This window comes from Podarcis pityusensis (assembly GCF_964106645.2).
Source record: "Podarcis pityusensis genome assembly, chromosome: 1".
Classification (NCBI taxonomy): domain Eukaryota; kingdom Metazoa; phylum Chordata; class Lepidosauria; order Squamata; family Lacertidae; genus Podarcis; species Podarcis pityusensis.
Genome location: NC_138028.1, coordinates 119342635 through 119360889, shown reverse-complemented (window position 1 = coordinate 119360889; position 18255 = coordinate 119342635). Strand labels below are relative to the sequence as shown.

The 18255-nt window shown below is 45.4% G+C and overlaps 1 protein-coding gene across 2 annotated transcripts in view; it reads right to left on the bottom strand.

Moving 5' to 3' along the window:
- The window catches only part of METTL8 (methyltransferase 8, tRNA N3-cytidine), a 36371-nt gene extending 18378 nt beyond the window's left edge, over window positions 1-17993 (bottom strand). The window contains exons 1-2 of one of the 2 annotated variants that reach the window (XM_080972341.1): window positions 17826-17993; window positions 15118-15209 (exon numbers count right to left, since the gene is read on the bottom strand). In XM_080972341.1, the coding sequence (XP_080828467.1) occupies window positions 15118-15209; window positions 17826-17968 (235 nt within the window). In that variant the 5' untranslated portion in view covers window positions 17969-17993. The remainder of the gene's footprint in view (window positions 1-15117; window positions 15210-17825) is intronic. The other variant, XM_080972340.1, reaches the window with a different exon arrangement.
- Between the last annotated feature and the right edge of the window lie 262 nt (window positions 17994-18255).

Genomic DNA, 18255 nt, shown 5'->3' with positions numbered 1-18255 from the left:
ATATGCCCTCAATCTGCAGTTTGATGAATTCCCTGACGAGGAATCACGAGTGGCTTTCGTGATTGGGCATCTTGAAAAGGGGGCGAGAGACTGGGTTAGACCCCTGATGGCAGCGAATAGTGACGTCCTAAAGGACACGATGAAGTTCTTTCGCGCCATGGATCTGATGTTTTCCAGCGATATTGAACAGAGAGTGGTGCGCAGACAGTTAATGGCTTGCAAACAGGGGAGCCGATCTGTCCGTGAGTACTGGACTGAGTTCACCATGCTGGTTCACAGATTGGGGTGGGACTTATCGGCGGAACCCATTCAAATGCTATTTGAAGAAGGGCTTTCTTCGGCTGTGAAAGACGAACTTTCCCGGGGCCCCAGGGCGGATTCTATGGACCAGCTGACCAAATCTGCGCTGACCATAGGAGCGCGCCAGGAGGCGAGAGCATTGGAGAGGCGGGAAGGGAAGGGGGAACGTTGGAAGGAGTTCCGCATTCCAGACATTCCAGAGCCAACTTTCCCGCCGGCAGAGCCGATGGAAATCGGAACAGCGCGCGCAGTTTCAAAGCCCAGTGAGGGGGGAAAGAAGGAGGGAAAAGGCGCCCGGAAATGCTATCTCTGCCAACAGCCAGGTCACTTTGCCAGAGTCTGCCCCCAGAGGAAGGAATGGCAAGGGATGGTGGGAGCTGTGGAGGGAAGGGAGGAAGAAATACCGGAGCAAGTAAAAGCCAACGCCTGGCTGCCACCGTCGGGGCACAGCAGCCAGGCCAAAGAGCAGTGAAAGTGCCCACGCCAGAACCTCCTAAACCCGCCCTAGTGATAGAAGTGGCGCTAGAGCTGCCAAACGGACACCCTCTAAAGATAAAGGCGCTGTTGGACTCAGGCAGCTCCTGCAATTTCATGAGCAAAGAGTTTGCAGCTGAACACCAGATACAGACGATCCCTTTAAGCAACCCCCTGCAGGTGACCACGATCGATGGCAGGGAGCTGTTGGGAGGAGAAGTCAGCTTGCAGACCGTCCCAATGATAATGAAGGTGGCAAGGCACACCGAACTGATAGCGTTTAATGTGGCCACCTTGGGAGGAGCTCCCATTATATTGGGGATGAGCTGGCTAGCGTTACATGATCCGCTGGTGGGCTGGCATCAGAGAGTGGTTTCTTTTGGTTCAGCACATTGCTTAGAACACTGCAAAGAGGGAAAGGGTTTGGCAGGGACCCAAGCCACCCTAGCAGGGACTGAAGTAACGGAGAACGTGAAGGTACCACGACAATACGCAGATCTCCGCGACGTCTTCAGCGAAAGGGAAGCTGACCAACTACCCCCGCATAGACCCTTTGACTGTCAAATCAATTTACTCCCTGGGGCACAGCTCCCTGTAGGCAAGCTGTACGCCATGTCAGACAGAGAGATGCAGGAGCTAAGAGAGTTCATTGACAAGAACCTGAAGAGAGGGTTCATCAGAGAGTCCAGGGCGGTGGGGGGCAGCCCAGTGTTTTTTGTGGATAAAAAAAACACGGACAAGCCGAGGCTGGTGTGTGACTTCAGGGCCTTGAACGCAGTGTCAGAACCAGTGGCCTTCCCTATGCCCAGGATTGACGACATTTTGACAAGGGTGCGGAAGGGAAAGATTTTTACAAAGCTGGACCTAAGGGGGGCGTACAACCTGATACGAATAAGGAAGGGGGATGAATGGAAAACCACCATGTTCACCCCTTTAGGGGCATTTGAATATCTCGTTATGCCCTTCGGCCTACAAGGAGGCTCCGCGTGCTTTCAATCGTTTATGAACCACGTCCTGGGGCCTTTGCTTTACAAGAATTGTGTGGCCTTCTTAGACGACGTGTTGGTGTATTCTGAGAATGAGGAGCAGCATGTGAGAGACGTCAGAGAAGTGTTGAGCAGGCTGCAAGCCAACCAGCTGTGGGTGAAACTGGAGAAGTGTCAGTTTCATACCAAGGAGGTGGAATTCCTGGGGTATCGCCTGTCAGACAAGGGATTGGCCATGGATCCCGGCAAGGTCCAGGCGGTGCTGGAATGGAAAACACCCAAAACAAGGAAGGATGTGCAGAGGTTCCTAGGATTTGGGAACTTCTATCGTAAGTTCATCCGAAACTTTGCCCACCTGACGGCGCCCATTACGGACTGTCTCAGCAGTAAGAAGAAGTTCGTTTGGACTGAGGAGGCGGAGCGAGCATTTGAGGAACTAAAAAGGGCCTTCGCCTCGGAACAACAACTCCTGCATGTGGATTTACAAAAACCGATGAGAGTGGAAACTGACGCATCAGACAGAGCTATTGGGGCGGTGCTTCTGCAGCCAGGGAAGGAGGAGTCAGAGTGGAGACCATGTGCCTTTTTTTCGCGAAAGCTGAACAAATCCGAGAGGAACTACACGGTGTATGACCGAGAACTACTAGCCATTCATGAGGCGTTCCGGAGATGGAGGCACCTGCTAATTGGCGCACAACATAAGGTGCAAGTGTGCACTGACCACAAGAACCTAGAGTATTGGAGGACGGCACGAGTGCTCAACCAACGGCAAGTGAGATGGGCCCAGGAGTTCTCCAAATTTAACTTTGAGATTTGTTACGTGCCAGGCCCAGAGAACATTAGGGCGGACGCTCTCTCACGCAAACCTGAATATTTGGAGGGGGAGGGAGCACCCGAAGAGAGACATGTCATTCCAGAGGACCGCTGGGTGTGTGGGGCGGCATTGGTGGGACAAAGAGAACTGGTAGAGGAAACAGAGAATGATGAATACGCCCAGAATAAGCTCAGAGGTCTTAGGGGTGAGGGAGAGGAACCAGGGGGTTTCGAGGAAAGAAATGGAGCTTTGTATTACAAAGGGGCACTGTATATCCCTGAAGGAGACTTAAGGGGGAGGGTACTCAAGCAGTTGCACGACAGCCCCACGGCGGGGCATTTTGGACAACACAAAACCATGTGGTTGGTCACCAGGGAATTTTGGTGGCCTAAGGTGAGGGAAGATGTACGGGAGTATGTAAGAGGGTGCGAGCAATGCCAGCGAGCCAAAGGGGAGAGGCGGGCGCCGGCGGGGCTATTAGAACCCTTACCAACCCCAGAACAACCTTGGGAGGCAGTGTCGATAGATTTTATGACTGATCTGCCGAAGTCCAAGGGGAAAACAGCCATCATGGTGGTGGTAGACCTACTAACAAAGATGTGCCACTTTGTAGCCTGCTCGCATGCAGTCACGGCGGAAGAGACAGCGAAGTTATTTGTAGAACACATTTTTAGGTTGCACGGGGTGCCATTGAGGGTGGTCTCAGACCGAGGAAAACAATTTACTTCCAGGTTCTGGAGGAAGCTCATGAGCTTACTGCAGGTGGAGGTCAACTTTTCGACTGCCCGGCACCCTGAAACCAACGGGCAGGCGGAAAGAGCAAACGGTGTCCTCCAGCAATACCTGAGGTGTTATGTCAATGACAGAGAGAATGACTGGGTAGAAAAGTTGGCGCTGGCGGAATTTGCCTACAACAATGCCGAGAATGTGTCCACAGGGATGAGCCCCTTCTTGGCTAATTATGGGTGTCATCCCAGGGCTTTCCCAGGGGGAGAAGGGGAGAGATGGAGCGTCCCGGCAGCCGAGCATTTTGTAGAAGAAATGGAAGCAATCCATCGTCAGCTCCAACTCAACTTAGAAAGGGCGAAGGAAGAATACAAGAGGCAGGCAGACAAGAACCGAAGGGAAGGTGAAACCATAAGGGTGGGAGATAGGGTGTGGCTGTCAACCCAAGGGTTGCCGTTCAAAGGAGGTTGTAAGAAATTAAGACCCAGGAGATTGGGTCCCTTTGAGGTCATTCAACAGGTCAACCCAGTGGCTTTCAGGCTCCGGTTACCCAACCACATGAAACTGCACCCAGTATTTCACAGGTCGTTACTGTCACCGTATGAGGGGGGACGAGAAGGGATGGCCACTCGGGGACCGGTCATAGAAGAAAGAGAATGCAGCAGCCACGTGGCAGAAATCCTCGACGCCAGGTGGAAGGGGGATCAGGTGGAGTATTTGGTAGCGTGGGAAGGAGAACCGGAGTCAGAAAACACTTGGGTAATGGCAGAAGATATCAATGACGAGGTATTGATAGAAACGTTCCATCAAAGGTTCCCAAGGAAACCTCAGCCTGTGGAGAGGTTCCGGAGGGAATACTTTGGGACCACCGATGAGGAGGAGGAGTTGGAAGGATTCCCGGACTCGGAAGGGGAAGGGGAGATGGACTCTGAGGAGGAGGAGTACTTCGAGACCAGGAACCGCAACAGGTGGAGAGAAGTGTTCGAGACATCAGAAGATGAAGGAAGTTCATTCCGGGGTTTTGCCTCCTCACCGCCCGTAGAGGAGGGGGCGAGAGGGGGTGAAGGGGGCCCTGGAGGGGAGGTGGATGTCAGGGAACTGCCATCGGAAGGAAGGGAGGTGAAGGGGCTCACACAGGTTGGGAGAGACTCAGCAGCTGAAGAGGGAACCAGTAGGGGGAGAGGAGCTGAGCTGAGGGAAAGTGAGCTGGAGGGATGGCTCAGAGACACTTCCAGCGAAAACAGTGGGGAGGTTTCAGGACCTCCTGTAGGGACACCCACTCCTCGCCGGAAACTGTCACGCAGAGAGTCCAGAAGACGTGTTTCTGTTAAGGAGCTTTTATGTTGGAAGCGATTCCGAAAGCAACCACTGTCGGAATCTGCTAGTGACTAGAGGAGCCATGTCTGAGGGGCTCCGTCACAGACAGAGGTTTGTGGACTTGAACAAACTCTGAGGGGATACGATTTTACGCACAAGCAGCTCATCATCCCATCACACTAGGGCTTGCCGATCAGGTCGGCGGTTCGAATCCCTGCAACGGGGTGAGCTCCCATTGCTCAGTCTCTGCTCCTGCCAACCTAACAGTTCGAAAGCACGAAGTGCAAGTAGATAAATAGGTACTGCTCCAGCAGGAAGGTAAACGGCGTTTCCGTGCGCTGCTCTGGTTTGCCAGAAGCGGCTCAGTCATGCTGGCCACATGACCCAGAACCTGTACACTGGCTCCCTCGGCCAATAAAGCGAGACGAGCGCCGCAACCCCAGAGTCATCCACAACTGGACCTAATGGTCAGGGATCACTTTACCTTTACAAACCCAAAGCACACGCCACCGGCTTGCTATTTATAGAACACACATAATTGGGCTGTGTGAAAATGGGTTCTTTTCCATGAAAAGCAGAGGAAAGAGCACCGCCGCTATTCCTTTCAAAATAGATGTGCATCTTTGGGACAGGACTGAAATTGGTTACAATGGAAAACCAGTGCTGCTTTAAACAGATTTAATAATCAAGTTATCCAAGAGTGGTCCTATGAACCATGAACTCACAAGAGTTCATATATTTTATGCACATGTTTTCCAGCCATCAACACACTCTTACAGGAAGGGGAGATACAAATGCTGGCAGTTTATTAATTAATAATCCCAGTTCCCCAAGAAAGAGAATTCAAAAGGACTGCTTAATGAACTTAAATGGAAGCACAGTCGTACCTTGGAATCTGAACGCCTTGCAAGTCGAACCTTTTGGCTCCCAAACGCTGCAAAAGTGAGTGTTCCGGTTTGCTGACATTCTTTGGAACCCGAACATCCGATGTGGCCTATGCAGCTTCTGATTGGCTGCAGGAGCTTCCTGCAGCCAATCGGAGAACGGCTTTTGCTTCCGAACGTTTTGGAACTCGAATGGACTTCCGGAACGGATTCGACTTCCAAGGTACGACTGTAATAATTATTCCTTATGTTTTGGTTGTATATCAAGCCAGACCATTGCTCCATATAACTCAGCACTGTCTGAATCAGAGATGGGAACCTGCAGCCAGGGATGTGGGGCAAAGCATGTCAATTCAAATTCTTTCGGGAAAGGCCACCTCACTCCCTGCGACCCTCCAGAAGATGCTGTACTACAATTCTTTTGTCCCTGACCATTAACCACATTGACGGCAGCTGATGGAATCAAAGGTCCACCACTCCTGGTCTGGAGGTGGAAGTGGTTCTCCAAGGGATTCAGATGCAATCTTTCTCAAGACCTGGGGACTGATGCTGGGGACTGAACAGAGACCTTCTGCATGTAAAACAAGCACCTGACCCATGGCAGCCAGGGTGGAGTTGATTTATATGAAATCAATTTAAATCACTAGTCAGTAAGACTTGATTTAAATCATATTTTTTACAGAAAGACTCATTCTTGCTGGTATAATCTTAATATTTGCAACCAGATGAAGGTTTCATTTTTGGAATAATAAATTTTCAGAGTAGCTTTTACAGTTATATCAAAAATTGCTGGTTTGGTTATACTATTAGAAATGCATTGCGAGAGAATTATGAAGTTATTGTGAGGTTTAATAAGCTAACTGTTTATATTTGGGCAACTCTTCCGCTATACTTTATTGGAAGGAGAAAAATAATCCTTTCCTTAATAACAATATAAACAATTTATTTAACTAAAACAATAACATTATAGCATATGTATCCATGTTTGTTAACTGATGTGATGAAACATTTTTTTAAAAAAAAACTTACACTGAGTTTTAGCACACATGATAAACTTAAATCCTTATTTCCTGATGAATAGTCTTTGGTAAACAGAAAACTTTTTAGAAAGTTTTTTCCTCCAAAAGCCGTTTATTTTATAAATCCAATTTAAATTTTAAAAATCTGATTTAAATTTTAAAAAAATCATTTAAAATGTAAAAATCTGATTTAAATTTTAAAAATCTAATTTAAGTTTTAAAAATCCATTTTTAAAAAAAACAACACATTGATTTGTATCCCCCCTGAGGGCAGCCCCACCTATGAGGCAAGGTTAGGCAACCGCCTCAGGTGGCAGGGTCCACTGGGGAAGCCAATCTTGATGTCAATCTTTCTTCCCTCCTTGCTCCTGGTGTAAGTTTTCCCCAGGGGTTTTTTCAGCTGGAACTCAGTTTTGGCACCTCTCAGGTGGGCGTCATTGCCATTGTAAAAGAACAAGGGACATATTCATGGTGAGTTCCGGCACCTCTTTTTCTAGAAAAATAGCACTGATGTCTTCCCTCACCGCTCCTACCTGTTCAGATTTTATGTAGCCAATGCTGGCTGGTGTGGTTGGTGTAAATCACATGAGATGTCTGAGAAGAGTGTGGGAACGGAAGACTGTCTTATCTCTTCAGTCTGAGAATGTTATTGCACTGTACTTTCGCTTTTGCTATATGCTTTCTGTTTCTGCCAGAGTTTGGAGAACACAGACGTGATTATGGACTCTCTGTCTATATTGTGAATAAAACGTAGTTTAGATCTACGGATGTCTCTATCTTCTTGCTGTGTGATGCCAGAAGACTTGTGTGCACTTTTCAAATGAGAAGTGTCGCAGATGGGCACTCTGGAGTGAAGGGACATGCCATTCCAGAGACGTGCCTACTGGGAGACGTTTGGAAGTACTGGGGGTCTCCCGCCCCCCCAGGAGCGTTTGCCAACACTACCCTGGTGGGGTTGAGAGTTGCCATTTTTGGGTCCTCCTTAGGTGTCCAAAAGTGTGGGTTTTTCCAAGTGTTATTTATTTACTTTTATTAAAGATTTTGTTGATTTACAAAAGTGTGCAATGTCTCTCTCTCATGTTTTTTTCCTCATGCAACATTTTTACAAATCAATTTCATTTGTTGAGACATTAGGAAGAAAAGGGGGAAAGAGGTGGAGGGGGAAAAAGATGGGTGGGGTCGGGTGGTGATGTTTCTATTTTACTTACTATATGTAGGGTTTGGTGTCAGCATTTCTTGTGCAGGTTCTCTGCTGTTCACTTGTGTTCATTTGGTGGTGAGAGAGGTTGGGCTTGGCCTAGGGTTGGTTGTTCATTTGTGGTTGGCTGTGGTGGTCTTTGTTTTCATGTGTGAGTGGGGTGGGTGGGTGTTTTGGATCAGGTTAGCCATACTGATTTGTATGCTGTTGGTGGATTTTTGTCGTTGTCTTATTGGGCTGTGTATGTGATAAAGGGGAGCCATACCGGGGTGAAGGTGTCTTCTTCTATTTGTCCCCGTGTCAGTTTCAGTTTATTGGTTAATTTTTCTAATAAGGCTGTTTCCCATACTATTTGGTACCATTGGTCCGTGCTTACTCCTGACAGGTCTCTCCAATGTCTGGCTATGATGCTTCTGGCTGCTGAAAGGAGGTGGGTTATGAGTTCTTTGTGGTGTAAAGGTGTCCAAAAGTACTGAGCCAGCCCTGAACAGTGGCCCACCCTCCAACTTTCACTCTAAAATTTAACTTTTCATGTGAACAATTTCCCCACATAAGAGCACTTTTGGACAGAGACTTGACATGACAAACAGGTTGTTGGCCACACATCCTTTAAGGAAAATTATTGGATTTCCTGCAGAAAGGATAAATCTGGATTGAAATTTGTGAGTATGGGGGAAGTACAGTGGAACCTTGGTTTTCGAACATCTCAGTTGACGGACATTTCGGTTTTCGAACGCTGTAAACCCGGAAGTAAATGCTTCGGTTTTCAAACACACCTCAGAAGTCGAACGTGCCACACTGCTTCCGCTGAGCGCAAGAGCCTAAGGCCTAGCTGTTGGCTATTGAGTTTTCGGTTTTTGAACGTTTCAGAACTCGAACGGTCTTCCAGAATGGATTACGTTTGAAAACAGAGGTACCACTGTATGGGTTGGCCTTTCCAATGACAACATATAACAAAAGAAAAACTATATGTATGACTTTGGGATGGGGAAGAAATCCGATGCAGTTCATGTTTAAAGGCGAACATACCTAATCAAACTTCCTGGAACAGTACCCAAGCCAAAAACACTGCCTGCCTTCAATATTTGCACTTCCCCGGATCTCGCAACATAGCCTCCAGTCAAGCAATATGTACAAAAATGCCTACACTATGGCAAAGTGTGCATATAAATGCATATACAGTGGTACCTCTGGTTGTGAATGGGATCTGTTCCGGAGGCCCGTTCGCAACATGAAAAGAGCGCAACCTGAAGCATCGTATCTGTGCAGGTGTGCAGCGCGATTTGGTGCTTCTGCACATGCATGAGTGGCGAACCTCGGAAGTACTGTAACCCTTTCCGGTACTTCCGGGTCGCCGTGGGGCGTAACCTGAAAGAACGTAACATGAAGCAAGCATAACATGAGGTATGACTGTACTGAAGAAACTAACATACAACAATGCATTACATTAGGCGAAATTGCTTTGCAAAAAAAAAAAAAATGTATGAGGTAAAATTGCATATAAACGTGTGTGTATTGGGAGCAACTCACACAAAAATGCAATTGTTAATTTTTTTATGAGAACTTTTTTTTAATGGCAAACTGATGTGGAAATGTGGCAAACTGAAGAGTGGAAAAATGAAAAACTGGGAGAAACAAGAGTCAGACGGATTGGCCGTCTCTAGCGAGGAATAACAATCCCACAATTAACACCCATCTGGAAGCACTGCTGATCAGACATGGCTGCCGGCTTTCGGTTGCTATTCGCTTGGCATTGTTTCAGGATGTTGCCTTTTTGCAGCATCCTTCAAAAGAGAGGAAATCAGAACAGAGCAGCGTGTAAAGTCGCTAAACAAACACTACATTCTTCTTTTTCCTTTTAAACGCAATAGCCTCCTCTTTGCCTAATAAGCATGCTTGAAAAGCAGCTGACCATGTTAATAAGCAAAGAAAGTGCTCGAAAGTCTATCAGTTTATTCATTCTCGCTCTTCCTTTTTGTACCAAGGTCCTTCACAATGATCCTTTTTGGCAATGCTGCAGTATGTTGGAGGAACACTGCCTTTTATTTATTGCTGCTTCTTCTTCTTCTTCTTCTTCTTCTTCTTTACAGTGATTTCCAATGACCTAAAATAACCTGCTCATTAGTTTCAGCTCGGCTCATTGTTAACAATAAATAGGTCAAAATGTGCTGCCACATGCAGAAAGAAGATGATGCTTTGAGAGGAAGCATTATTGGCAACGCTCACCTAGTCCCATTTTAAGCATGCAGGCATTCATAAGAGAAAGAATGGCTTCCTGAGTCCAATATATCTCAGCCATAAGCTACTGCCTGCACTCTACTTATTTAATTTCCAGCGAATGCTAACCATGCTTCAATTAATCTTTAAAAGAGTAGGAAGAATGTCAAACGAGGCAAATTTGCAAGTCTGCACTTATTTCAGAATTGAAGCTGAAAAGATTATACGAAGAGTAAACTTTGAAGACCTAGAGGAACTTCATTGGCCAGGTGGAAATGGAGAGAAAGGATGGATGCATATATATACACACACACAGAAAGAGAGAGAGAGAGAGAGAGAGAGAGACAAAACATGGTTTTCCACAATGAAGAGAAGCAGCAAGATTCACCGCGGCTGTGGCAGTTTTGCAATGCAAAGCAACGCATCACAGCCCTTATTCATCCTTGCAAGAACCTTTCGTTCCAGGTCTCCAGGTAAATGCAAACGTCAGCCAAAGCGATACTGGTTGGCTCTCAAGGAGTGGCTACAGAATGGTGTCAAGGATCCATGAGGGGAAATGCACAGGTGCACCACACAATGCAGTCAGGGAATACACTGAAATGTGTGACTTCCCGGGGTCACCCTGGCACTGCATGTGCCCTGCACCAACCTCGCCACTAAAACCGAAAACTAAGATCATGGCCACTGGCCAATAGAAAGGGAAGAAATGGAGGCAGTGAGAGATTTTACTTTCTTGGGCTCCATGAGCACTGCAGATGGTGACAGCAGCCATGAAATTAAGAGACGCCTGCTTCTCGGGAGGAAAACAATGACAAACCTAGACAGCATCTTAAAAAGCAGAGACATCACCTTGCCAACAAAGGTCAGTATAGTTAAAGCTATGGTTTTCCCAGTAGTGATGTATGGAAGTGAGAGCTGGACCATAAAGTAGGCTAATTGCCGAAGAATTGATGCTTTTGAATTATGGTGCTGGAGGAGACTCTTGAGAGTCCCATGGACTGCAGGAAGATCAAACCGATCCATGCTGAAGGAAATCAGCCCTGAGTGCTCACTGGAAGGACAGATCCTGAAGCTGAGGCTCCAATACTTTGGCCACCTCATGAGAAGAGAAGACTCCCTGGAAAAGACCCTGATGTTGGGAAAGATTGAGGGCACAAGGAGAAGGGGACGACCGAGGACAAGATGGTTGGACAGTGTTCTCAAAGCTGCCAAAATGAGTTTGACCAAACTGCGGGAGGCAGTGGAAGACAGGAGTGCCTGGCGTGCTCTGGTCCATGGGGTCACGAAGAGTCGGACACGACTAAACAACAAAACCTCGCCACTGCCTTGCCCTTCTTCTTATACTTTCCATTAAGCAGGGACAACGAGACTGATTGAAGGTCAGGTGGGCACTCTTGTCTGCTCCTGAGCCCGTTGTATCAAGCAACATCTGAAGAGGCTCTGTGAGCAAATGACTACAAGACTAATCAAATTCAGGACATCTATTTCTGGCTTAAGATTTCCGCCTCCATTTGCAAAGGGCAGCAAGTGTGTAGCCTCACATTTGAGCTTCTCAATGGACCATGCACATACCTCTGGTGACACCCACTCCCACACTCATACAGACTTTCCCATCTTTTATGGGGGTTTTCCAAGTATTCCCAGTTCACATATTAGATAAACAAGGCCGAGATTGCCATGAGCCCCCACACTTTTAATGACTTGAAACAAATATTCTTGATCAGCCAGACTACTACCTGGTCTGAATAGCAGGGGCAAGAGCGTTTCAGTGTTTACAGCTATGGGCATAATCAGAAAACAGCAGCCACCTGTTGAATTGTCTCTGCCACCTCCTCCTTCATAACTTCCAGGATGGCTTCACCAGGCCCTGATCTAATGATGAGGTGCTTTCTTCCCGAACAACGTGGAACAGGGGAAGCAAGAAAAACACGTTTGCATATGCACACACCACTAGTTTTTCGCCTCCAGAGTAGGATACAATAATTACATTAAAATACTGTATTTTTTGCTCTATAAGACTCACTTTTTCCCTGCTAAAAAGTAAGGGGAAATGTGTGTGCGTCTTATGGAGCGAATGCAGGCTGCGCAGCTATCACAGAAGCCAGAACAGCAAGAGGGATTGCTGCTTTCACTGCGCAGCAATCCCTCTTGCTGTTCTGGCTTCTGAGATTCAGAATATTTTTTTTCTTGTTTTCCTCCTCCAAAAACTAGGTGTGTCTTGTGGTCTGGTGCGTCTTATAGAGCGAAAAATACGGTAGTTTTTTTTAATAAAAAAAATCACATTAAAACCATAACGTTATCAAAACTTGCAAATCTTCCACAAAATTCCCAAAGTACATGATTCACAACAAACAAGACAACCATCTCAACAGTACCTTGAAGACAAAATTTAGCCACGCCTTCCACCGATGTTGAAAAGACATCAGCACAGGGGGCAAACACACAACCAGTGGGAGGAAGTTTAATAACTACTACTACTACAATTACTCTTGCATTTTAAACCAGTACTTTATGGGATGATTTTTAAAATTGTTGTAAGCTGCTCCTTCAAATCACATTTTGCCTGAAACACAGGTTAAAAATATACAGGGATTTTAAATAAACACAGTCTCAATATCTTGCACATGTTTTTCCTCCCCAGCTTGTCAAACTCTGGAGGTCCTCCTAAAAGCTCATCTGCCTAACATGCACAGAGACACCAAAGAGGACTGTACCACATGGTATTTCTGCCTGTTTCCCATTAACCTAGATTTCACTACACTTCCGGGTTGGCGCCATCGCCGAATGGCGGACTCCCTCCGAGCTCCGGAGGGAGCCTGCTCGGCAGGGGCTGGGTCCTACCGCACCGGCGATGCGGGGACCCTTAAAAACCACGGCCACGAGGGCCGTGGACATGGAGACTCGGCTGGCACCGTCAGCGCCCTCCCGACTCGTGAAGGAGCCTTTTTAAAGGCTACGGATCGGGTGCCGGGGAGAAGCGTGGTGCTTTGAGTCCTCTGCTATCCCTGCCGAGCGCAGCCGCATGCCATCCGGCGGAGAGCGCTGACTTCTTCCATTGAAAATTCGGACTTTTTAACAACAACCCGTGAGTAATTTGGAAACTGGGTTTAAAAGGAGGGAAAAAAAGAATTTCTTTTTGAATTGGACACGAGCGGGGGGGGATCCAAAAAGGAAGTCAGTCCCCCCCCCTATTGTAAACCTTCCAAGACAAGGACGGGGAAACCAAGGTCCAAAAAGATTTGTATTGCTGATAAAAACTAAGAATTCCACGATGGGGAATTATAAGAACTGTGCTGGAGGACGAATTGAGGGAGAAGAAACGTAACCCCCCCCCCTGGGAACCGGGGTGATTGAAGAGAGAGCCTGGTGAAAAGAGTCGGAGATTTTGACAGCTGTCAAAGTAGCTGTCAAAGTCGGAAAGTAGAGAGGATTTTATTATGAGAACTTTGCTGGCTAAATTTGATACAATTTGTTACAACTTGTTAAAACTTGGATACAAAATGGCGAAAATATGGATAACAATCGGACTTTTGGACTAGAGAAAACAAAGTTACAACAATCCCCCTAGAGGAGTTTCGGGACATTACAAAGATGGTCGTAAGTGGAAAAATACCATTGGAATTTTACAGAACTGGTTATCTTCTGGGAAAGCTGCAAAACGGAAATAATATTTTGTCTACAGGGTGTTCAGCTAAAGGAGACAATAGAATTTTCTATTGAAGAAAGGAAGGGACTGAACGCAAGTTTTTGTTCCTGAATAACAAGAATCCCTGCAGACTTACTAAGCTTCTGAATTAGAACGTTTCAGCAGCGGAACAAGAGGAAACTGGACTACAATTTGGAAAGAACAATGGGGGGAGCTTTATTAAAGATCTGAAGTTAAGTGTTTTAAAAAATAATTATGAAAGGAAAAAAAAAAAAAAAAAAAAAGAGCCAGCAAGGAGTTGGGGGAAATAGGCGATTTATGGATTGTAAGAATTCCAGGCGGATAACATGGTTTGGTGGTCAGGGGGAAATTAAACCGGGGACAGAGGGGGAGAACTAAAATCCAAAGGCTTGTCAACTTCTTTTTTTTGAACTGGCTTTGTTTCATCTATTATATCTTTTATTTCTTATTTCTGATATTTCTATTATGTGGGGTGTCTTTATTACTAAAAAAAAAAAAGGGAAATTGTGGAATGAAAATGGGGTGGGCCCTGGGAAAGAAGTTTTTGGTTTTTTATTAAGGGTATTGATGAGGAATGTAGAAATTTTAAATTCGAATAATGGTTTAAACAAATTAAGTTTTTAATCAGAACCGAGAGCTTGTGGAGCCAACAACATGAAAAATGAATATGATAGGGGTGGGGGAAGGGGGGAGTCCCAGAAAGTGGATATATGAAAAAAAGGATCTGAATGTATTTTAATTTTTACTTTCTGTATTTTTGAAAATTTTAATAAACATTATTTAAAAAAAAAAATAACCTAGATTTCACTACTGTGGTTACCCCCAAAAAACAGCATGACTAGGCGAACAGTCCTGCAAAAATTGCCTGAAGGGAGGATCAAGATTTTTTTGTTGGAAAAATAATTAAACGGGTTCCTTTCAGATCTACAGATTCCCATATCAAGCTGAGGTTTATTAATTCTGGAAAAAGATACATCGACAGATCTTTTAGAAAACCGAACACTGACATTAAATTCATGTAGCGACCATGTACATGCTGTTATCACCCTGAAGGTCAACCAGCTGTAGAAAGCAGGAGAGTAACGCCAGATGTGCTTGGGAGGTCAGAGCGGAGTTAGATGTCAATATTTCGTGAGCCAGGAGGGAGCAACGTTAATATATGTCACAGTCAACACAGTCGTACCTTGGATCTCAAACGCCTTGGCTCCCGAACAAATCGGCTCCCAAACGATCAAAACCCGGAAGTGAGTGTTCCGGTTCCCGAACGATTTTCAGAAGCCGAATGTCTGGCGCGGCTTCTGATTGGCTGCAGGAGCTTCCTGCAGCCAATCGGAAGCCGCACTTGGGTTTCCCAACGTTTTGGAAGCTGAACGGACTTCTGGAACGGATTCCATTTGACTTCCAAGGTATGACTGTTCAGCGCATAGGAAAAGAAGGAGATGGTGATGCTAAGGATTAGCGCATAAACAAAAGGGTGGGGGTACTGCAGTTTTAATTGTTCTTAGGGAATTTTACCTTGCAGCTCTGGTTGGACTCTGATGAGTGAATTCTCTGCGGCTTTTTCCTTGGCTGTTTCTTCTTCTTCCTGTGACCACTGCATGTGGTCCCTGCAAGGGGGAGGGGGGGAATTGCAAGGGGAGGGGGGGAAAGGATGCCTTTTATTTTTAAAAGCTTCCAGTCTTTTCTTTTCTTTTCTCCCCTTAAGCACCACATGTAATCAAATGCATTGTGTATTCTAGATTCCATTAGCTGCTCTCCACCTCGCCCCTCGCTTCACTCTCCCGGGTCTTTAAAGTAGGCCTTGGTGCCCTCTGGAGCTCCTGCCATTCTTATGCTCCATTCTTTTGCTTTCTGGAGCGTTCCAGAAGGCTCTGCGCTGACAAACTCCTTGTACTGCCCTCTCCTCACGGTCCACAGCAGCATTTGAATGCCTCTGTGGTGTGTGTCGCCTTTTCGTTATAGGACATTCCGCAGCCTTCTGAAGTGAGCGCCAGCGGAAAGTTTGTCCTTTCGCAAACATGCCATCTCTCCAAAACGCAAGCCCGTGCGCTCGTGATAGGGTCTGTGCCGTTTGATTCCCGTGTAATAAGGGCTCATTATCTCCTAAAATGACACACGTTGCATGTCACGTGCCAGCTGCGCTATGCGGCTGCCATTCCACCACAGATTTGTAGTTATCAAAACATGGTCGCCCGGCGAGTCAAAGCATGACATACAGATCAGTACAGAAATATACTTAGTAAAGGTGTGGGTAATCCGATAGAGGAATGTTGCAGCTGGTTTTGTTTCTGAAGAAATACTTGTAATTGCTCCCATGTGTTGCCAGACCACTAAACACAACCCAAAACAGCAACCAGAGGTGAGCTGCAGGGAGCTTTTAATTATAGAGCGCAACAGATGGATTTGAGTGGGATAAAGATTTAAATCTCCCTATGTCAAATAATGGTGTTCTAATGTTAGCCAGGCCTCAGTAAAGGATTGGAGCCGCGGCCGCGCCACAGTATTGCGCCAAAACAAGAGTGGAAAAACGCTGAGCAACGCGAACTATTCCCTAGGAATTTCAGTGCCAAAAATTCAAAAGGGGCTGATGACTTAATGGCTAGGTCCTAAGGCATGCCACAGAAGCAAGTAAGAAATATAAACAACCTCAGATATGCAGATGACACAACCTTGATGGCAGAAAGTGAGGAGGAATTAAAGAACCTTTTAATGAGGGTGAAAGAGGAGAGCGCAAAATATGGTCTGAAGCTCAACATCAAAAAAACGGAGATCATGGCCACTGGGCCCATCACCTCCTGGCAAATAGAAAGGGAAGAAATGGAGGCACTGAGAGATTTTACTTTCTTGGGCTCCATGATTACTGCAGATGGTGACAGCAGGCACGAAATTAAGAGACGCCTGCTTCTTGGGAGAAAAGCAATGACAAACCTAGACAGCACCTTAAAAAGCAGAGACATCACCTTGCCATCAAATGTCCGTATAGTTAAAGCTATGGTTTTCCCAGCAGTGACGTATGGAAGTGAGAGCAGGGGCTGATGGGAGTTGAAGTCCGACGGTATCTGGAGGTCTGCAACCTGCCCATCCCTGACTTAGAAGGAGCACAGAGCCAAACTGCTTGCCTGGAAGTAGGGAAATGAGTCCCATACAACTTGCTTCACTCATCCCAACCCAACAAGAGCATCAGGGTCTTCCACAAGGTAGGAAGAAGGAAGTAAGGGCTCATCTCCTATCATGGTATGGATACGCCCCTATCTGGACAGGGATAGCCTAACTACTGTTGTCTATGCTCTGGTAACCTCAAGGTTAGATTACTGCAATGGGTTATACGCAGGGCTGGATTTAGGTTTGATGAGGCCCTAAGCTACTGAAGGTAATGGGGCCCTTTATATGTCCAGATGTCCTTTATATGTTCAATTGTCACTGTTTTTTGTACTGAATATATGCTATACGGTAATTTATGGACCTAATAGGTATCTAAAGCCATTAGCACATAACAAAATATGTTATTTTATCAAAGTAATTGTTGAAATGAAATACAATTAAGAAGTATATTAATAGTGAAATACAATTAAGAAATATATTAATAGTGAAATAATTATTAAGCTCTAACTTAAAATGATTTTTTTATTCATAACAAACTTAATAATGCAAATACATTGGCATTTGGCAATAACAAAAGATCCTTTAGAAACACAATTTACAAAGATTCATAATTGGGGGGGGGGCAAAGGTTGGTATATAAATTCAATTAATAATAATAACAATCTCAACTTCCTGCTACTAGTACATCCATCATTTATTTCATAACATGGCTCTACTTCATGTTCTATTTTTAAAAGTTAATGGAACATGGATGATAGCCATTCTTGTGATGGTGAAACAAGTGCCCACTTAAATTTCCTGGAATTGGTAAACAGATATATATCACATATGAGGGCAGGGCAGATATCCAAGGTATCCAATTAATCTCTGAAAACATTGAGATAATTATTTTGACCGACCACTGGATATCAGTTGGTCTGTCTCTCTAAATTAACAGACAAACACTTTCCATTTGCATGTAAGGTTTCTCTCTTCTGCTGGCTCTGAATGGCAGGAAAGCATTCAGCCTCTGTGTTTAGATTCTCAAATAAAATAAAATAAATAAATAAATAAATAAATAAATCCCTACCTATATTTAAAAGACAAACTGATAACACAGTAGCAAATTGCATTAATCATACCACATGTTGTGATCAAAAACTTTATCTGGATCCAACAAAACTCGTGACCCAAGGGGAGCAACTGGTCGTTTGTTACTCTGGAACCGATGGGGCATCTTGCTGGTCTTCAGATGTGAAGCAAAGAATCTTTTAACAAATAGCATTTCAGCGCAGCAGCAGCCGAACACCCTGAAAGCAAAATTAAACAGGAGTATAGATTTCTTGCAAACTTAATTATTTCAGTTAACCTTAAGAATTCCTGTCTCTTCCGTAGCAACACAAATGTAGGTTGGTTTTCTCTATCTTTTCCTTTTTCAGTTGTTGTTTAGAAGGAACTAACCACTGAAATGCTAATGCAAGTTTTGAGTTTGTTCTCTTTCCATCATGCAGCTAGATACTGGTGGAAAACCCAAGTAAAAAAACAGAAAGTTGAAAAAATGGTTAAGTTCCA